We start from the raw sequence: 15,881 nt of genomic DNA on the forward strand, positions 1-15,881 counted from the left end.
GCATTTGGCACTTAGTTTATCATTGCTTCTTGCAAAGTAGTTCCAGAGATGTTTTTTTTTTGTCAGACATGTTAAACATTAACTAATTGAATGAAACCATAACATGGAATGTTAATTACTGCCGCACGTAAAATTTTACAGCATTATTGTGGTAATAATACCTACTCCAGTAAAACTCCCCTAATTGTGTAGTCCTCAAATTACCCTCAGAAACAGTAGCAATAAAAATTAATCGTATTTTCATTACGTGAGTAGGAAAAAACTATACTGCTGCCATCTCTTGTCGGCCGTAGCGTAACCCCGCCCCTTAGTGATTCACTGGCCAACCATAGCAGTCCCTGATGATTTTGATAAATTATTTTTCTTGATTTTTCAATCAAATAAGATGTTAGATACTTTGATTTAATTCAAGTGAACACAATAATTAATACAGTTATAAAATTCAAATGTGTGTTATTATACATGGGAAATGATAAAGCGGTATACTATTAAAATAATGTTTCGTTCAGTGCTGCATTTCAGGCCATTCATTGCCCGTTTATTTTTAGTTTTGACGATAATCATAATATGCATCATTTTCTGGGGATTATTTTTATTAGAAGAAGTGGAATTTTTTAATAGTTTCAGTATTAAATGTGCCATTTTTTATAAACATTTGTTGTCTGTTATTTTGTTTTAGGCTAATTGGCCCACTGTTGTTACTAAAAGCTCAAGTTTTTTTTGAACATGAGCAATTTTTGGTTTTTCCTGAAAATACCAGGAAAAATATTGTTCCCTCCCGACGGGAAAAAAAGTAATGCCCTCACAAAGTTTTCCCCTAAAGTTGGGATCCTGCACACCACTAATAAATACCTCCAGTAAAAAACATTTTTAAATATTCTTATTTTGTGTGTGTGTGTGTGTGCGTGCGCGCGCGCGTGCGTGCGTGCGTGCGTGCGTGCGTGCGTGCGTGCGTGGGTGCGTGGGTGTGTGGTTTTAAATTTTCAAAACCTTTATAGAAAAAAATAATAATAATTTTTTTTATTGTGTAATAGTATTCAATAATGGTTTTGTTTCAGATGTATGTGATATTCATAAATTTTTTACGTATGATAATATTTTTATTACCAAAAGTTTGTGGACACTAATCTTCCACGCACAGTGATTGTCGAACCCTAACATGGACAACACCTAATAAATTTCGTTAATAAAATGATCACAAAATACAATTTTTGATTGCTTAGAAATGCATCTCATCCTCACCAGCAGTCAGCATCAAGTTTGTGAGATTCATTCCTACAGAGAATCCCACTTCGATTGCAGTGTGGAATGTGCATGTTAATGGGCGCATTCTGTCACTGAATGATGATAGCGCTGTCCTTGTTTATCCGTGCGCTGTGGTCATGTATCATATGAATTTATAGTGTATTTTTGGGCAAACCATTTTTGCATATTCTAATGCATCAACATACAGATCAGGAAATGTATATTTTGAATACTAAATTGCATTTTAAGGAGCTGAAAAAAATTAACCTATTGGTGTATTTAATTAAGGTATTTTTGTTTGTAAATTCATGTTTTAGTATACCACTAAATAAACTCAAGACAAAACTACTCCATGTTTCAGTTATTATAATTTTTTTAAATTCTAAAATGTATTTCCTCAGAAAGTGATTCATCAAAAAATTTTTATACTGCAAATATTTTTGCCATTAAAGACAGATATGGGTTAAAAGCCTGAAAGATGTTCACAAAGAATGGAATTTGTTTTTAAAAGCAACATTATCTCAGTTGATCCTAGAGTTTTCATGTCCGTAGCTGTGATGACGTGTTTTATCAACGCAAGAGCCCACTGTAATAGAGACTTGCTCCAAAACTACTTTCTAAGAGAAAGCACAGCCATGTGTTTGGAGAAGTAGGGCTCTGTCCTGCAAGCAAGTTCAAAAATTAAGGCTTCCTTAGTTCAGCTATTTCCTTCTACACTAGGCCTTTGGAAACATCAGTTTTTTAGTTAGGATCGAATATGAATATGTATATCAAATTATTCACAAATATGATTATAAAATTTGAATATTAAGAATGAGAATTAAAATCTCACTAAAAGTTTTTCTCACGACATGTAACTTCATGAAAACTATACAAATAATACTAAAGTGAAATGTTGGTCAAGTTAAGTCTGTTACAATAATTGTTTATAAAAAGTTTGTTAAAATATTTCAGTTATGATATAATTGTTTTTTTTTTTTAATTATGCAGCTAATATAACTTAACCTAAACAACCTACCAACCTTTCATTTCAGTTTCTATTCACCTTATTTTCCATAACTTGCTACTATACATATTGATCCATATTCTGAAATCCATTACAATCTATTTTACGAAAATGTGAATCTTTTTTGAAAAGGCTATAGATTGAATGACCTAATATTTATATTTTTAAATCCTATTTATTTAAGAGTTTTTGTTGGTAAGGGCAGCCAGATAAACTATATTTTAATTCAACTATATTATAAAGACAATTTTTGCTAATTTCATTTGGGATCTTAAACTGTTATTTACATTTTCTGTAATATATTTTTGAGTCGCAATGTATGTTTCATCATAGATATATACAGCAGGTAAGCTGCTACTATATCACATGGTGTTAAAAATTTTGACAATCAATTTATATGCTGTTGAAACTTTGACAATTACTTCTTTTAATGCCCTTCTCAATGAAGTGCGCGTGTTTTGTAGTCTATGGTTGTTGATGTTTGTTTATTTACTTTTTTCCACTTCTGGTGCCTGTGACAAAAAGAATACAATTAATATTTTTGTTTCCAAGTTTGAAATTACAAATATGCCAAGTTTAAATTGTTTATGCGATTTTTTCCGTTACTATTTAGCAAGATAGTAGCGGAAAAAACTTTGAATAGTTGTTGCATGTTTAAAACTTTGTTTATTGTTCATGTTTTTGATTATGAAGTTCCATTAAACATCAAAAAAGGTTATTCATATCACACAAATGACAATTTCAGTAATGAACGTTGGTGACAAACTCATGAGGTATGATATGTAAAGTATTCTTAAGCAAATGAATATTAGTTATTTCAAAATGTTAATATTTGAAGTCAAATCGAATAGGACTAGTTTATTATTCATATTCGAAAATTATAATATTTGTGTAGGCCTATTCTACTCTCATTTCTGGATACCAGCCTGCTGGTTGGTGCCGTATCTCGCGACCAAGCAACGTATTATGTCTGGTGACCCGTTACAAATACGTTTTTAACTGTTTATGTATTTGCGTATGTGATTTTATTATCTGCCTTGATGTGGATTACATAAATGTATCTATGGAAGGTGAAACACCATAATTAAACTGCATTGGTAGGCTACGAGGGAGGGAGCATGAAATTGTGTTCAAAGTATTTGACTATGTATTTTTCAAAAAACATGAGTGGGAACAATGCAATTTAGGAAGCTTTGGTGAAAGCCGTGAGTAGGGGGGAAAGGGTTCGCGTATCTTCGTGAGACTACTTCGGTAATGTTCGCTCAAGGCTCGCTGTAATCAGAGCAGCTGGCCTTAGCTGTGTGTGCACGCGTTGGCAGGCTGAAGTTGCGTTGTGTTGTGCAACAAACAAATACCGGTATAAATTTTATTTTTACAATTTATAAGGCAAGTTTTCATTGCGCAACACTGTCCGTTTTAAGAACATTTTATTCTGTTTTGGTGTTTACTGTTTTCGTTTTAAGTGCTAGCCAGTGAGAATGTAAACTTCATCTGTGACTGCCGTCCATGTGCCAACAAGGTAAGCTGTGAGTTCCACAGCGTATGCTGTCCGGGATGGAGCACGACTCTCAACCTGGCCTAGCCGAGAACACTGCCACTGCGTTGTTTGCAATTTTTTTGAGTACTGATTTTAATTCTTTTTCTTTTGAAGATAAAAAAAAGTGTTTGGCAGTGGGGAGACCGACTCCTGATTTAGACATAAAAACAACAGGAAAATCTTGTGTTAGACATTTTAATTGTAATTTATATTCAAAAAATGAGTGGTTAACAGGCTGCCCATTACTTGGAAAACTTTTTTGCTGGCCTTGTATGCTTTCCTCCAAAGAAAAAAATGTGTGGAGCAAAACTGGATACATTGACATGTGCAATTTGCACAAAGATTTAAAAAACATTGCTTGTCCCATACCCATTTTCAAGCTATTCTTTGTAAAAAAAAACCTTTGGCAAGATTAGGATAGACCACTTGCTTGATGACCAAAAAAAAAGGTCATCAAAAACACAACGAATTGTTTAAAAAGAACTGAAGATGGTAAAGTACAAGAAAGGTTTATGTTATGGTTTTTTTTTATGTGTCTGAAAATCGCTCTGCTGAGGCCATTTACAACATTGTTGACCAATTAGTGGCTGATTACAGCTGCAAGAAAAGACTCGTAGCTCAAAGCTATGATGGCGCTGCTGTTATGGCTGGTCATTTGAATAGCCTGCAAGCGAAAGTAAAACAAAAATATCCTCAGGCTACATTTGTTCACTGCATGGCGCACAGGCTAAATTTGGTGTTATCACGATCTGCATGTTCAATAATGACTGCAGAATATTTTTCAGTACAATAAGTGGATTGGCTGCATTTTTTACGAAGTCCACAAAACATACAAAGGCCATTGATGATGTTGTAAATAAGAGATTGCCTCGAGTTTCAGCCACACGTTGGAACTTCAAGTCGCACTTAGTTGGCTCAGTACATGAATACCGAGACAAACTTATTTGCCTGGGATCAAGAATCTGCCATAAGTGCCAAAGGCTTTCGGGCTTCAATGAACGACTTCTACTTCAATTTTCTGTTAAAGGTTTTTGCTGACATTTTCCCTCACACAGATTTTTGTTCAGTATTCTGCAGACTAAGCTACATAACATTGAGTACTGCACTTCAAAAGTAAAGGAGTTATCACAACTTCTTCAAACAATATGAAACAATTTTGAAACTACAGTAAACTCCGAGTATATCGCGCCCCGATTGATCGCGGAATCGGGTATATCGCAGGTCAAACCATGTCCCCCAATCAGAAATGAATAATAATAACAATAATAATAATAATAATAATAATAATAATAATAATAATGGAATAAATGGTTGACAGCCGATTAGGATAATTTTGCGTCGTAACTCACAAACTAAGCATCGGGCAGAAAAAAGCCTAGGCGTAGAAAATGTCCGCAGTGAAATTCTAAACAAGATACTTCCATACATTATTCCTCTATCTTGTAGGGTTTTCAAACTATGGTCCAATACAGCCCAGAGTTATTTTCTGAAACACTAGTTCTTAACGTCGCTTTATCTCACAAATTAAGCATCGGACAGGGGACCCGATAAAGCCCACCGTCCAACGACATCATCCAACGTGACTCGGCTGGGGATTGATGTTGGATAGGCTTGGATGACGGCAAACGCTGGGAGGGGAGAGGCGCTGCGGCTGGGAGGGGAGAGGCGAGCCGAGAATATGCGACCAAGACACCCGGGTAGACGGGAGGGGTGGAATATAAGCGCTAGTGATGAGAGGGGCGATGAGTAAGCAGAAAGGGGGGAAGTCTGGTGACCTTGAGTATGTAGTTCACTCATTTCCCGTCTGCACACTTCTCGTGGTCACGTGTGTTGACAAGCAGAGACAAGTCATTGTTGACCTACGTTATTGAAGACGTGTTTTTACAGTCAGTCTTGTTAGCGCTTGGTACGATGTCACAGAAACGAAAAACTCATTCTATAGCAGATAAACTAAAAATCATTGAGCGTGTGAAAAAAGGTGAGACGAAAGCGAGCATGTCACGTGAGTGCGGTATCCCAGAAGCTACAGAAAGACAGAGTGAGCCCAATCATGTCCCGTTGCTTCACCTGGCAAACTTAAAGAATTATGCAGAACAGAAACGCACTGCATTAGTACGCCAAACAAAAATGTCCGATTATTTTAAAAGAAAAGAATAGGTACATATACATATGTAATGCATACATATATTCTAGTGATTGTGTAAACGCTCCACGCTGTAAATGTAAATTTGAGGGCAGTTTTTTTATTTTTATTTAACGTCTGACCTGTCCCATGCTGTGCTGTCTTGACAGGAGAGGCTGCGGTATTATGTATAGCAGTGAATGGAGCGGGGTAGTTGAAGTATACTGTCGGAGAGGGAAAAGGTGGGAGGGAAAGATAGGGCGTAGAGAGAGTTTGAGATTGGAGCGGGCAGAAACACGAGAGGGGGAGGCGGTGGGGGATGGAATGTTTTCACGCAGCACACAGGCAGAGCATGAGTCACTTGACTGAGCAGCGTCGCTGCGTACAAGGCAAAATCAGGTAGTCCAGTGTTTAAAATTCCACTCCATAATCTTCCCATTTAGTGTGGAGCACTTAAACTAACTATGACTTATTTTATTTTTTTACATCTTTTACGGTACAGTATGTACTGTATTAATTGCTATTTTACTGAACATCTGTATATAAATGTTTTGTTACAACTTGAACCTACAGACGTAATATTATTGTGTAAGTCATTGTATTATACATGTTCATCTTTTTACTTTGGTATAATGTTTTAACATTAAATAGTAAAGTAAAACAGCTAGCGTATTTTTAATCTTTGCAGAGGAATTCCCAGTTATCCAATACTTACGGGAACCATACTGTACCACTTTTGCCGTGAGGTAGTAATCAAGCCCCGGAAATGTTTATGTGTAGCGGCCCACTTGCCGATCCGAGCCACACACACACTCAGCAACTCGACACAGCGTTTGGTGGAATAAGTAAATATCAAAGTTTAACAGACTTTTTAATACGGCGCCACTGATTGCGCTAAAATTAATTTGGCGCAATTTTTGTTTTCCACATGTGACCATTTATAATTTACTGTAAACATGGATAATAAAGTTTAACCACTTGACACGATAGACGGTTCTTTATTTTTTTATTGTACGAATGCTAGAATCGTTTTTCCCGTATCTGCGGCCTACTTCTGCAAGTAAGTAAATCTAGAATTTTTATTTTGTCAATCAAACTCGGTACTTTGCGATTCATATTCGGTTTGAAGTATCTCTACGGCCTTTCTATTTAGAAGACTTTGACCACAAAATCGCGTGTAACCGCACACACTGCACTTACTTTGTTACGGACACTCAGACGAAGCAGATACTGTGGCTGACACGACGAGACATTGCAGCAGCGTGTGTGCCGCACGTTTGTATGGCGGCGTGTGGCGCGCTCGTAGGCCGTGCGACAAACTGTGCGCGGAACGCAGAAAAATAAATTCAACATTTAATATTTATCTTTAAAATTTATTACTTTTATTTTTTCACCCGCGTTTAGTGAAAACTGCGGATGCAAAGTCCGCACATAAGGCGGGCTGTCTATACTTGCGTGCTTGCCGACCTATTAGAACACAGGCGGTGTTTTATGCCTTTTGACCTTAGTCACATCGAAACATCGCGGTTATGCAACAACGCGGTTAAAAGTTATGTCCCCCGACAACCGCGTTAAATAGGGAGTGTACTGTATTTGGGAGAAAACAAAAGCTGAAGTAAATTCAAAAGCACAAGAACTCAGAAGGAAACGTTTTGAGCACAGTGATAGTAGTGAACTCAAAACATTTTACAGGTGTTTGTACTATGAAATTATTGACACTGTTATTCATCAAATGAGCGACAGATTTTCCAGTTTAGAATCTCTGCAGTTCCTAGAACTTCTAGAACCAAACAACTTTACAAAACATCGATAATGTTTTCCCGAAACTAGTTTGCAGTCTGTATTAAATCTGTATGGTAATTTCTTTGATGTTGTTGCCCTGTGAGCACAACTTGTTGCAGTTTATGTGTCCCAGGAATTTTCAGGTTAAAATGTATGTGAAGTTCTACTATTCATACTTTCTAACAACTAAGAGGTAGCATATTCAGAAGTGGTTAAGTTGTGTAAACTGACATTAACTATTCCTGCTACTAGTGCCTCCACAGAACGAAGTTTTTCAGCACTGAAGCGAATAAAGACATACAGTCGTAGCACACAACAAGACAGACTTTCAAAACTGTCATTATTGTCCATTGAAAAAGATTTGCTGTGTGAAATGCAGAATGAGCAAAATTTTCATGACAGTAATAAATGAGTTTTCAAAAAAAAAAAAAAAAAGAGAAGAATCTAGCTTACATACAAGTAACTTTTTTTATTTGGTGTCTTGTATTATGTTTTAATTCGTTTTGCACAATTTTCAATTTTCAATATTTTTTTATAAATATTATGTACCAATTAATTTATTATTGCATATTTCTTATTTTAGTCTATAATAGATATTGTGTTTCTAGGCCTTTATGGTCGTTAGTGCCTTGTGCTACATTTTTTTTTAACTGCACTTAAAGTGTTTCTATAGATAAAAATAAAACTATTGTATGTATTTATAGTCTGCCCGATTTATCCGCTGACTTCGCATTGGCGGTTGAAAAGTAAATAAATAAAAAACGTAAAAGCCAAATATGAAATGTTTGAGAAAAATATCACACTTAGTTAGTTCTAATGTAATCAGCAGCTAAATTGTAAAAAACAAAACTGTTTTACTTTTGTCTTTATTATCCAAGTTTAAAATGGTGTAAAAAATGTTCTCGACTTGTGTGAAAAATCTTGTCAAGTTAATTTTTGTGTACTCAGTAGTGCACTTTTAATATATAAAATGTTTCCCTAACGTTGTCTTTTTTATTTTATAATTTTAAAGTCGTGTAAAGTTTTTCCTTGACATGTGGGGAAAAAAACTCGCGTTAGGTTTACCCCGCACATACATTCCAGCGTTTCTCAGTTTTCACCTCATTCCCCTGATCGCCGGAGCTCTGCCTAAAGATAAGGCGTATTATTTTTTTGTGAGCGTATTTGTATGTTATGTTAGTAATAACCCCCTCTTCATATTGCAGTTTAACTTTAATAGTTCTCTGTCTCCGAAAAGTTAATAATTTTGCTCCTGGTTCTAGCAGCTGGAGTAATTTGACAGGTACAAGAATGTATAGGCCTACTTAGAATAAAGTGCATTTTATACTTCTACCAGGAAAACTACAAAAATAGCCCCATTTTGCACCTAGAAATCCTAATTTTTCCGGGGGAGGGCCCTCGGACCCCCCACCTTAAGGTCGGGGATGAGTGAGACAGCTTACCCACACAATAACTCCACCACACGCCACTGCATTGCATACATCTACTAAGCAATAAACTGAACCTCTTTGTCTATTATCACAGGAATCATGAACGTAATAAATAGCAATTTCATACTCACAAGCACAATATACGTGTTCTTGATAATCTTGTGGGTTGCCTCTTTCCTTACAATTGTGTTCTGCTAGGACACAGTTATACAAACAATCCTGAATCTTTCTGAGCATTCATGTAGAAGCCAGAAATCTACGCTATCAAAATCTACAACAACTTCTCTAACAGCATTCATTTAAGTCCTAAAGTAAATATGAAACTACACAAAAATCAAGTTATCTAAATGTTAGAATCTAAACCTCCTGTTAGCTGAAAATTGGTCTATATTGCACATATTGAAGAATTTTATGGTCGCTGAAAATCATTTAAGTTCCATATAATGTTACTTTTTGAGTTCAGGTTTGTTTACTCATAAAATTGTTTCCATAAATAAAATAATTCACAATTAAAAATTGTAGATTTATTTTTTTTAGCTATCAAACACTGAACATAGCCACCATTCACCATTTTTGCGCAGCAACCTTTACATAAATAAAACAAAAAAACTTGCTGCACAACTTCTCAAAACAAATTGATTTTATTAATTATGCACTATATTTACTTGCAGTTTGTTTAATTTTATCCCAAGGTCACTTGTGATGCACATTACAAAAGGCCGACATCCCTTGTCTGCCCGGCGCACAGCCCAGACTACTACGTACTCTCGCAGTTGATTAAGTGGCAACTAACATGGCGACGTACAACTCCAGCTTCCTACCAACTGGAAGGAGATAGACCTCGTGATGCCATCAATAACCAATCACAGCGCATCTTACTCTTTGAACAATGACACAATATTACACATAGGCAAACCAGCCAATACTGGCACATGGCAACATAGTTTCAACCAAATCCTGAAACTCTTTCCCACTCTTATAGTATCACATGACTGTCATTGTCTCTTCCTCTCCTGACTTCCTTGTCATGAGATGTTGCATCATCACACTTTCATACAAGAAACCTAAGTACAAAATACAAAAAAAAACCTATATGAATAAGCACAAATTAAGTAAAATTTTTGTCAAACAACCTTTTCTAATATCATAAACAAATATTCAGAATTATTTAAAAATAATTAAATAAATGTAAACTTTGTTCATAAGACATGTTGCAAATGCACAAATATTTCTCAAAAGAATAAACAATTGGTATTATATAAAAAATGTGTGCATGGAGTCATGTGCGACAGAAGTGAAACTTCTTGCTTATTAGGTATAGATAGAGATAAATTACTAATATTTTTTTAATAGAACAAGAGATAATAATTGAAAATAACACTAAGGATGTGGGTATGATCTCAAATTAAATAACTCTTTTCCACACAAATAAATAAATTGTAGATTCTTAAAATAAAAAAGTACTAAAAACATTTTCTCGTACATTTAAAACAAACTTTCATTTTAAATAATTCTTAAACTTGAAGCTTGCCAATAATTAGGTAGTTTATGCAGCTTATCTCATTGTCTATATGGACGTGGGTAGTCCGAGGTAGGCATGTTAAAGTGACAAAATGGCATAGGACTAGGACATAGCTCAATGCTACTTTGTTGAGCCACAGTAATCCACAACTACACTCCGATCAAGAAATATTCACACCTCTTATTTGAACTTAACATATTTACATACTTGTGGGCTCGTAACTATAATAATATGAGTGATTTAGTTAATCAAATAATTTGTGACAAATAATTACCAATGTCAAACCAAAGCATAAAAAGCATTATACCAGCATAAATATTTAGTTACACCACTAGAACAATACTCACATAACACTATTTAACAATACTCATTTACTCAAGTAATTAAATTAATAATACATACATGAAAGAACAATATTTTCTTTCAAATATGGTCCTTACCGCCGTGACCACCGTGATCGCCTATCCCTGCAGCATGGCAGGGTTCAACCTGAGTCGCACGCTGCCACATGGAGCCCGCTCAAGGCTGCTCCAGCAATCACCGACCGCGCTAAAGGCCCCGGAGTGGGGATAGCTTGACGTCAACCCCCAAGAAACAACCTCGCACATGAAAGTGAGCGAGAACACAAGAGCGCAAGTTTGTTGCGTCATTTCTGCCTTTCCTGCTATCTCCTCTATCGGTTCCCCACCACATAACTAGCTATTTCCCCTCATGCAATCAGAATTTTTGTAATGCTTGAAAATTGTTACCCCCTCAGCAAAGAAGTCACTTCAATAATAGAAAATCTTACCGAGTATTATTTTACATTATATAAACATAATAAAACTCAAACTCAATTAGATATTGGAGTGGGTAAGTAAACTTGGTTGCTACATACTTAACTCATAATAACCCACATATCTCTTTATTAATTAAGCTTTCGTTAACACATTCAAGACTAGTTTATCATACACTGTTTAATGGGTCCGACTGACGTTTTTTTTTTTTTCACCTTTTTTTTTTTTTATTAAAATAAGTTTTTCTCCTGCCTAAATGTTTTATATATGGTTAGAAAGTTTGAAATTTGTTCTTGTTAGCTATATTTCACTTGAAAACTTTTGAGTGCTACCTTCTGTAAAACTTTTTATTGTAAAAGTACTGTTTTTGAGTTTTGAAAGAAATTTTTTCTCATATACTAATGCAAGAGTATGAAAATAATAGCTTTCCTTCATGTCACAATAATTGAAAATAATCTACAAAAATATTTTTACATAATTATTTACATTTGTATGGAAATAAAAAAAAACATGTAAAAAATTCAGTCCTTCCCCACAATACTCACACCACTCTATCCTTCTCTTTTCAAGTTCCGTCCTGAATATATATTTTATATCTCAAGATAGTATGTAAATTTTACTTGATAGACATGTATATATTAGGTACTCCTTTTGTGAAACTAATTACTGCTGAACATTACAATTTTTGAGATTTCACACAAATTTTTACATATAACTTACATGCTAGAAACAGTATTATAAAAACAAAATACTTACAAATTTTATTAGAGCATTGAAAAAAGACAATAGTAAATGCACAAAGACAACAAAAAAATATTAGAATTATTACAAGAATAATACTTTACATATGTTTACACATGCATGAGATAACCAACATAATTATATAAAGCCCAGTCGATCCACACAATACTCGTATCACAATCGTCTCTTCTTGTTCCTTTCGAATTATAAATCTTTTATACCATATGAAAGTACGTAAGTTTGACATGCCATTCAGGTATTACTCCTTTGTGAAACTAGTTACTGCTTGTGTTGGTTGGTCTGGTTTCTGAGATTCAGATTCTAACCACTCACTGTCATCAGTTTTTGAAGTAGATGGTGCATTTTTTTGCCGTTTTCGTGAACGCTGCTCTTGTATTTCATCTGAAATGCAAGAAGAGCATTTACTAATATCGGAAAAATTTAAATAATATGCTGACCTGTTCAAATTAAGATTTACGAACGTGCAACATTGGCCTAGGTTGATTTGCGTGTAATTTCAAACATACTTCAATACAGTAACACTATTAAATGAAAAGAGAAAAGGAAGCTTTACAAAAAGTAATAAAGGCATAGGCTGTAATATATACAACAATTCTATATAATTTTCAAACTAATTTCAGTATAGTATCTACCTTTGTTGAATGAAAAAAAAAAATTCTACGAATGCAAGTATCAAATACATTTCAATACAGTGCCATTACCTATTGAAATGTCTAGAATAAAAGTAAATAAAATCGTTTCGGAAATGTTTATCTGAAATAATATTATACATGACTATAATGCAAGTACTAGCTAGTAGGAACAGTAATAAACCATGAACGACAGAATACACAGAGATAAACAAAGCAATTATTTTTACGCTGGTTGAAAAGATAAATACCTGTTACTGCTGGATTCATTTTCTTTTGGTATATATGATGCGTCGGCATTGCTGTTATCTATATCTGAACCAGAATCATCAACAAATTTATCTAGAGTTTCCCGAGGAACATCCATATCATATTTCAGCGAAAGAAATACGTTTACTTATCACATGCCACAAAACAAATACGGCACTGCACAATCTAATGTTTAACTAAAGACTAGCAGTCAGCAACTGACGCATCAATGTACAAGAAAATCGATACAAGCCTCCTGAGTCAACGAATTTGTAAACTAGAGCCACCAACGGACTCATAAAGAACTAAAAAAAGACCCAGAATAGTCGGCACTCGTGCAAGATGCGAGAGATTGTATTTAAAAAAACAGAAATATGGTGCTCGTATAGTATACGAGTGCTGACTGACAGTTTGAAGTACTCTGCTCGTATCACGTACGAGTGTCATCTTGAAAGTGTTAAAGGTAATCAGTGAATTCAAAAATTACCATCAAAATTAAATTTAATTACCATAATATTTTTAATTTTCAATCATGGCTATTTAGCTCAATCACTTGACACACTTATACAACAGAGTTTCAGCCGTAACCATTGTGTGATACTAATTAACATGCATTTGTCAATTTTGGTACAAGATGAAGAAAGGAAACAAGATATTTATAACATATCACTAATAGTATAAATATAACTTGAAATTATATGTTTAGTCTCCAATGTACATCCAAACCTTTTGGAGCTCCATGTCACATCCTCGCTGGTTGCTGGACTGGTGCCTGTAAACGCAGATCTGGGACTCCACAACTCCAGTTAATCACCATCGCTCCAGTCTTCAGAAATCCTCCTTAAAACTTTTAACTACGTCACCGCCCAGTTGCTGATCCACTGACTCAAGAAACTGTTATTTTTAACGTATTCTTGTGACGGTTATTATCATCATCATCATCATCATCATTATATCTTCTCAGCAATTACTATTTAAGTCAGTTCATTGATGAATAAAGTATTTTCACTCGCTACCTAATCTTGTTGTAGGAAATTTTGTGTACAACATTTAGTTTTGTTTTAGATAAGTATTTTATATAAAGTTAATTTTGTGTTCATAATTTATCTTTGTGCATAATATCAACAGTATTTCTTAGATTGTTACTTTTTAATTTTAAAGGTATCAGACGAGTTACTAATAATGTATACTCTTTGAGGTATCATAACGTTAGGAATGTCTTTTACTACATCAATTTAATTTCTTATTGCTTTGCACACTAATTTTTTAAACTAAAAATGTGTCATCATTTTCTGAGTAATAGAACAGCCATAGAATAAAAACCTAACTAACACTTATAATGTGTATGGGATGCAATAAATATCAATTTAAATAAATATTAAAAATAATAAATAAAACTTGATCATGGTTATTTTAAACATCCAAACAAATTACAGGCCTCTATCTCCCCTTCATAAACATTTAGACATGATTAGATATGAGAGAGAGGTAAGGGTCTGTAACATTACAATGACAAGCTGTACTGTTAAATTGAAAAGTGTTATGTAGAGGTAAGCGTTCATGGTTGCAGCTTTTTTACATGTATATTTTGTCATATGGTCACATACCAATCAAAGTTCACATTGACCTGTATCTGCATGGAAGCATGCAGACTCACCACGCTCGTAGGTCACCACGCACCTGTATGCCGAACTCTGTCGATGCACCACACGCTCGCATCGCTCTTGTACCCTTCTGGATAGTGAAAATGTACCAGGACTCACAACCAGCCCATCCAGCCCTCACTGCAACTGTGCCAAGACCACATTAGGCACTTTAGCACAAAACCTATAGGATCTGCCTATTCTTGATATTGTTCATCAGAGTATTGTGTATGACATAACTCGTTATACAATCTGATATCATAATAAACATAGATACTGAACTCAAGGTATTTTTCTAGGGTCACTTGCTGAATGAAATCTAGATGTTATCACACCCAGGGTGACCTATGGACTGAACTAATCCCTGTCTCAACTCACTCTAGGCTGTCCACCTAGTAGTGCACTGCTCAGGCTCTCTGCTAAGATGGGCAAAACAGAATGGATACTCTAGCTGTAGCTGCTGGGTCAGTTTGGTGCCAAAGCAAAGCCCTTCAGATGAGCTGTCTTCAGTCTCGTAGTCTCATGGAGCAAGTACACAAGCCTTGCACCTTTACCTGCTTCATGCCCAGAGAAATGTGATACCGCACCTCACCCCATTGGTCACATCTCAGTCACTTGATCAAACTATGTTTATGATAACCTTATTTGCCATGCCATTGCTAACAGTTGGGCTAAGCAATTGGTTGTAAGCACTGGCACAGTGGTAGTGAGGTGTGTTTCTGCGTGTGTAGGGCTCTGTTCGGCCGCAAGAGCAGCCTGGGCCTACGACACAGCCGCGAGTCTTCCTCGGAGAACCTGGAGGAGCGCAGCTCTACGGGCAGCACGGATGACTTGGACTCTGAAGGTAGCCATGGCTCTCGTCGCCTGCCCCCCTCCAAGCTGTTCTCTGTGATACACCGCTGGGGGGGCGGCAAGAAGTCTCCCACCGGCTGTGAGCTCAGCACGTCCCCTGAGCGAGGGACCACTTCTCCGACCCAGAAGATGTCACCCGTGAGAACCCCCGTCACAGAGAACGACCCTCTGGGAGCCCTGGAGACAGATTCCACGGATGTCAATGGGATCCCTGGGGAGTCTACTATTACACCAGGTTGGTAGTGTGTGCTCGTGGTTTCACGCTTCAGTATTTTATCTTTAGTGAACTGTGAACATGGCAAGGATTTCAGAACATGATACGGGTG

The 15,881-nt window shown here is 35.8% G+C and overlaps 1 protein-coding gene across 3 annotated transcripts in view; it reads left to right on the forward strand.

Annotated features, from left to right (window-relative positions):
• The window catches only part of LOC134527290 (DENN domain-containing protein Crag), a 771,918-nt gene that overhangs the window by 544,316 nt on the left and 211,721 nt on the right, over positions 1-15,881 (forward strand). For all 3 annotated transcript variants that reach the window (XM_063359840.1, XM_063359841.1, XM_063359842.1), the window contains exon 6: positions 15,435-15,790. In XM_063359840.1, the coding sequence (XP_063215910.1) occupies positions 15,435-15,790 (356 nt within the window). The remainder of the gene's footprint in view (positions 1-15,434; positions 15,791-15,881) is intronic.

This window comes from Bacillus rossius, chromosome 1 (genome assembly GCF_032445375.1).
Source record: "Bacillus rossius redtenbacheri isolate Brsri chromosome 1, Brsri_v3, whole genome shotgun sequence".
Taxonomy (NCBI): Eukaryota; Metazoa; Arthropoda; class Insecta; order Phasmatodea; family Bacillidae; genus Bacillus; species Bacillus rossius.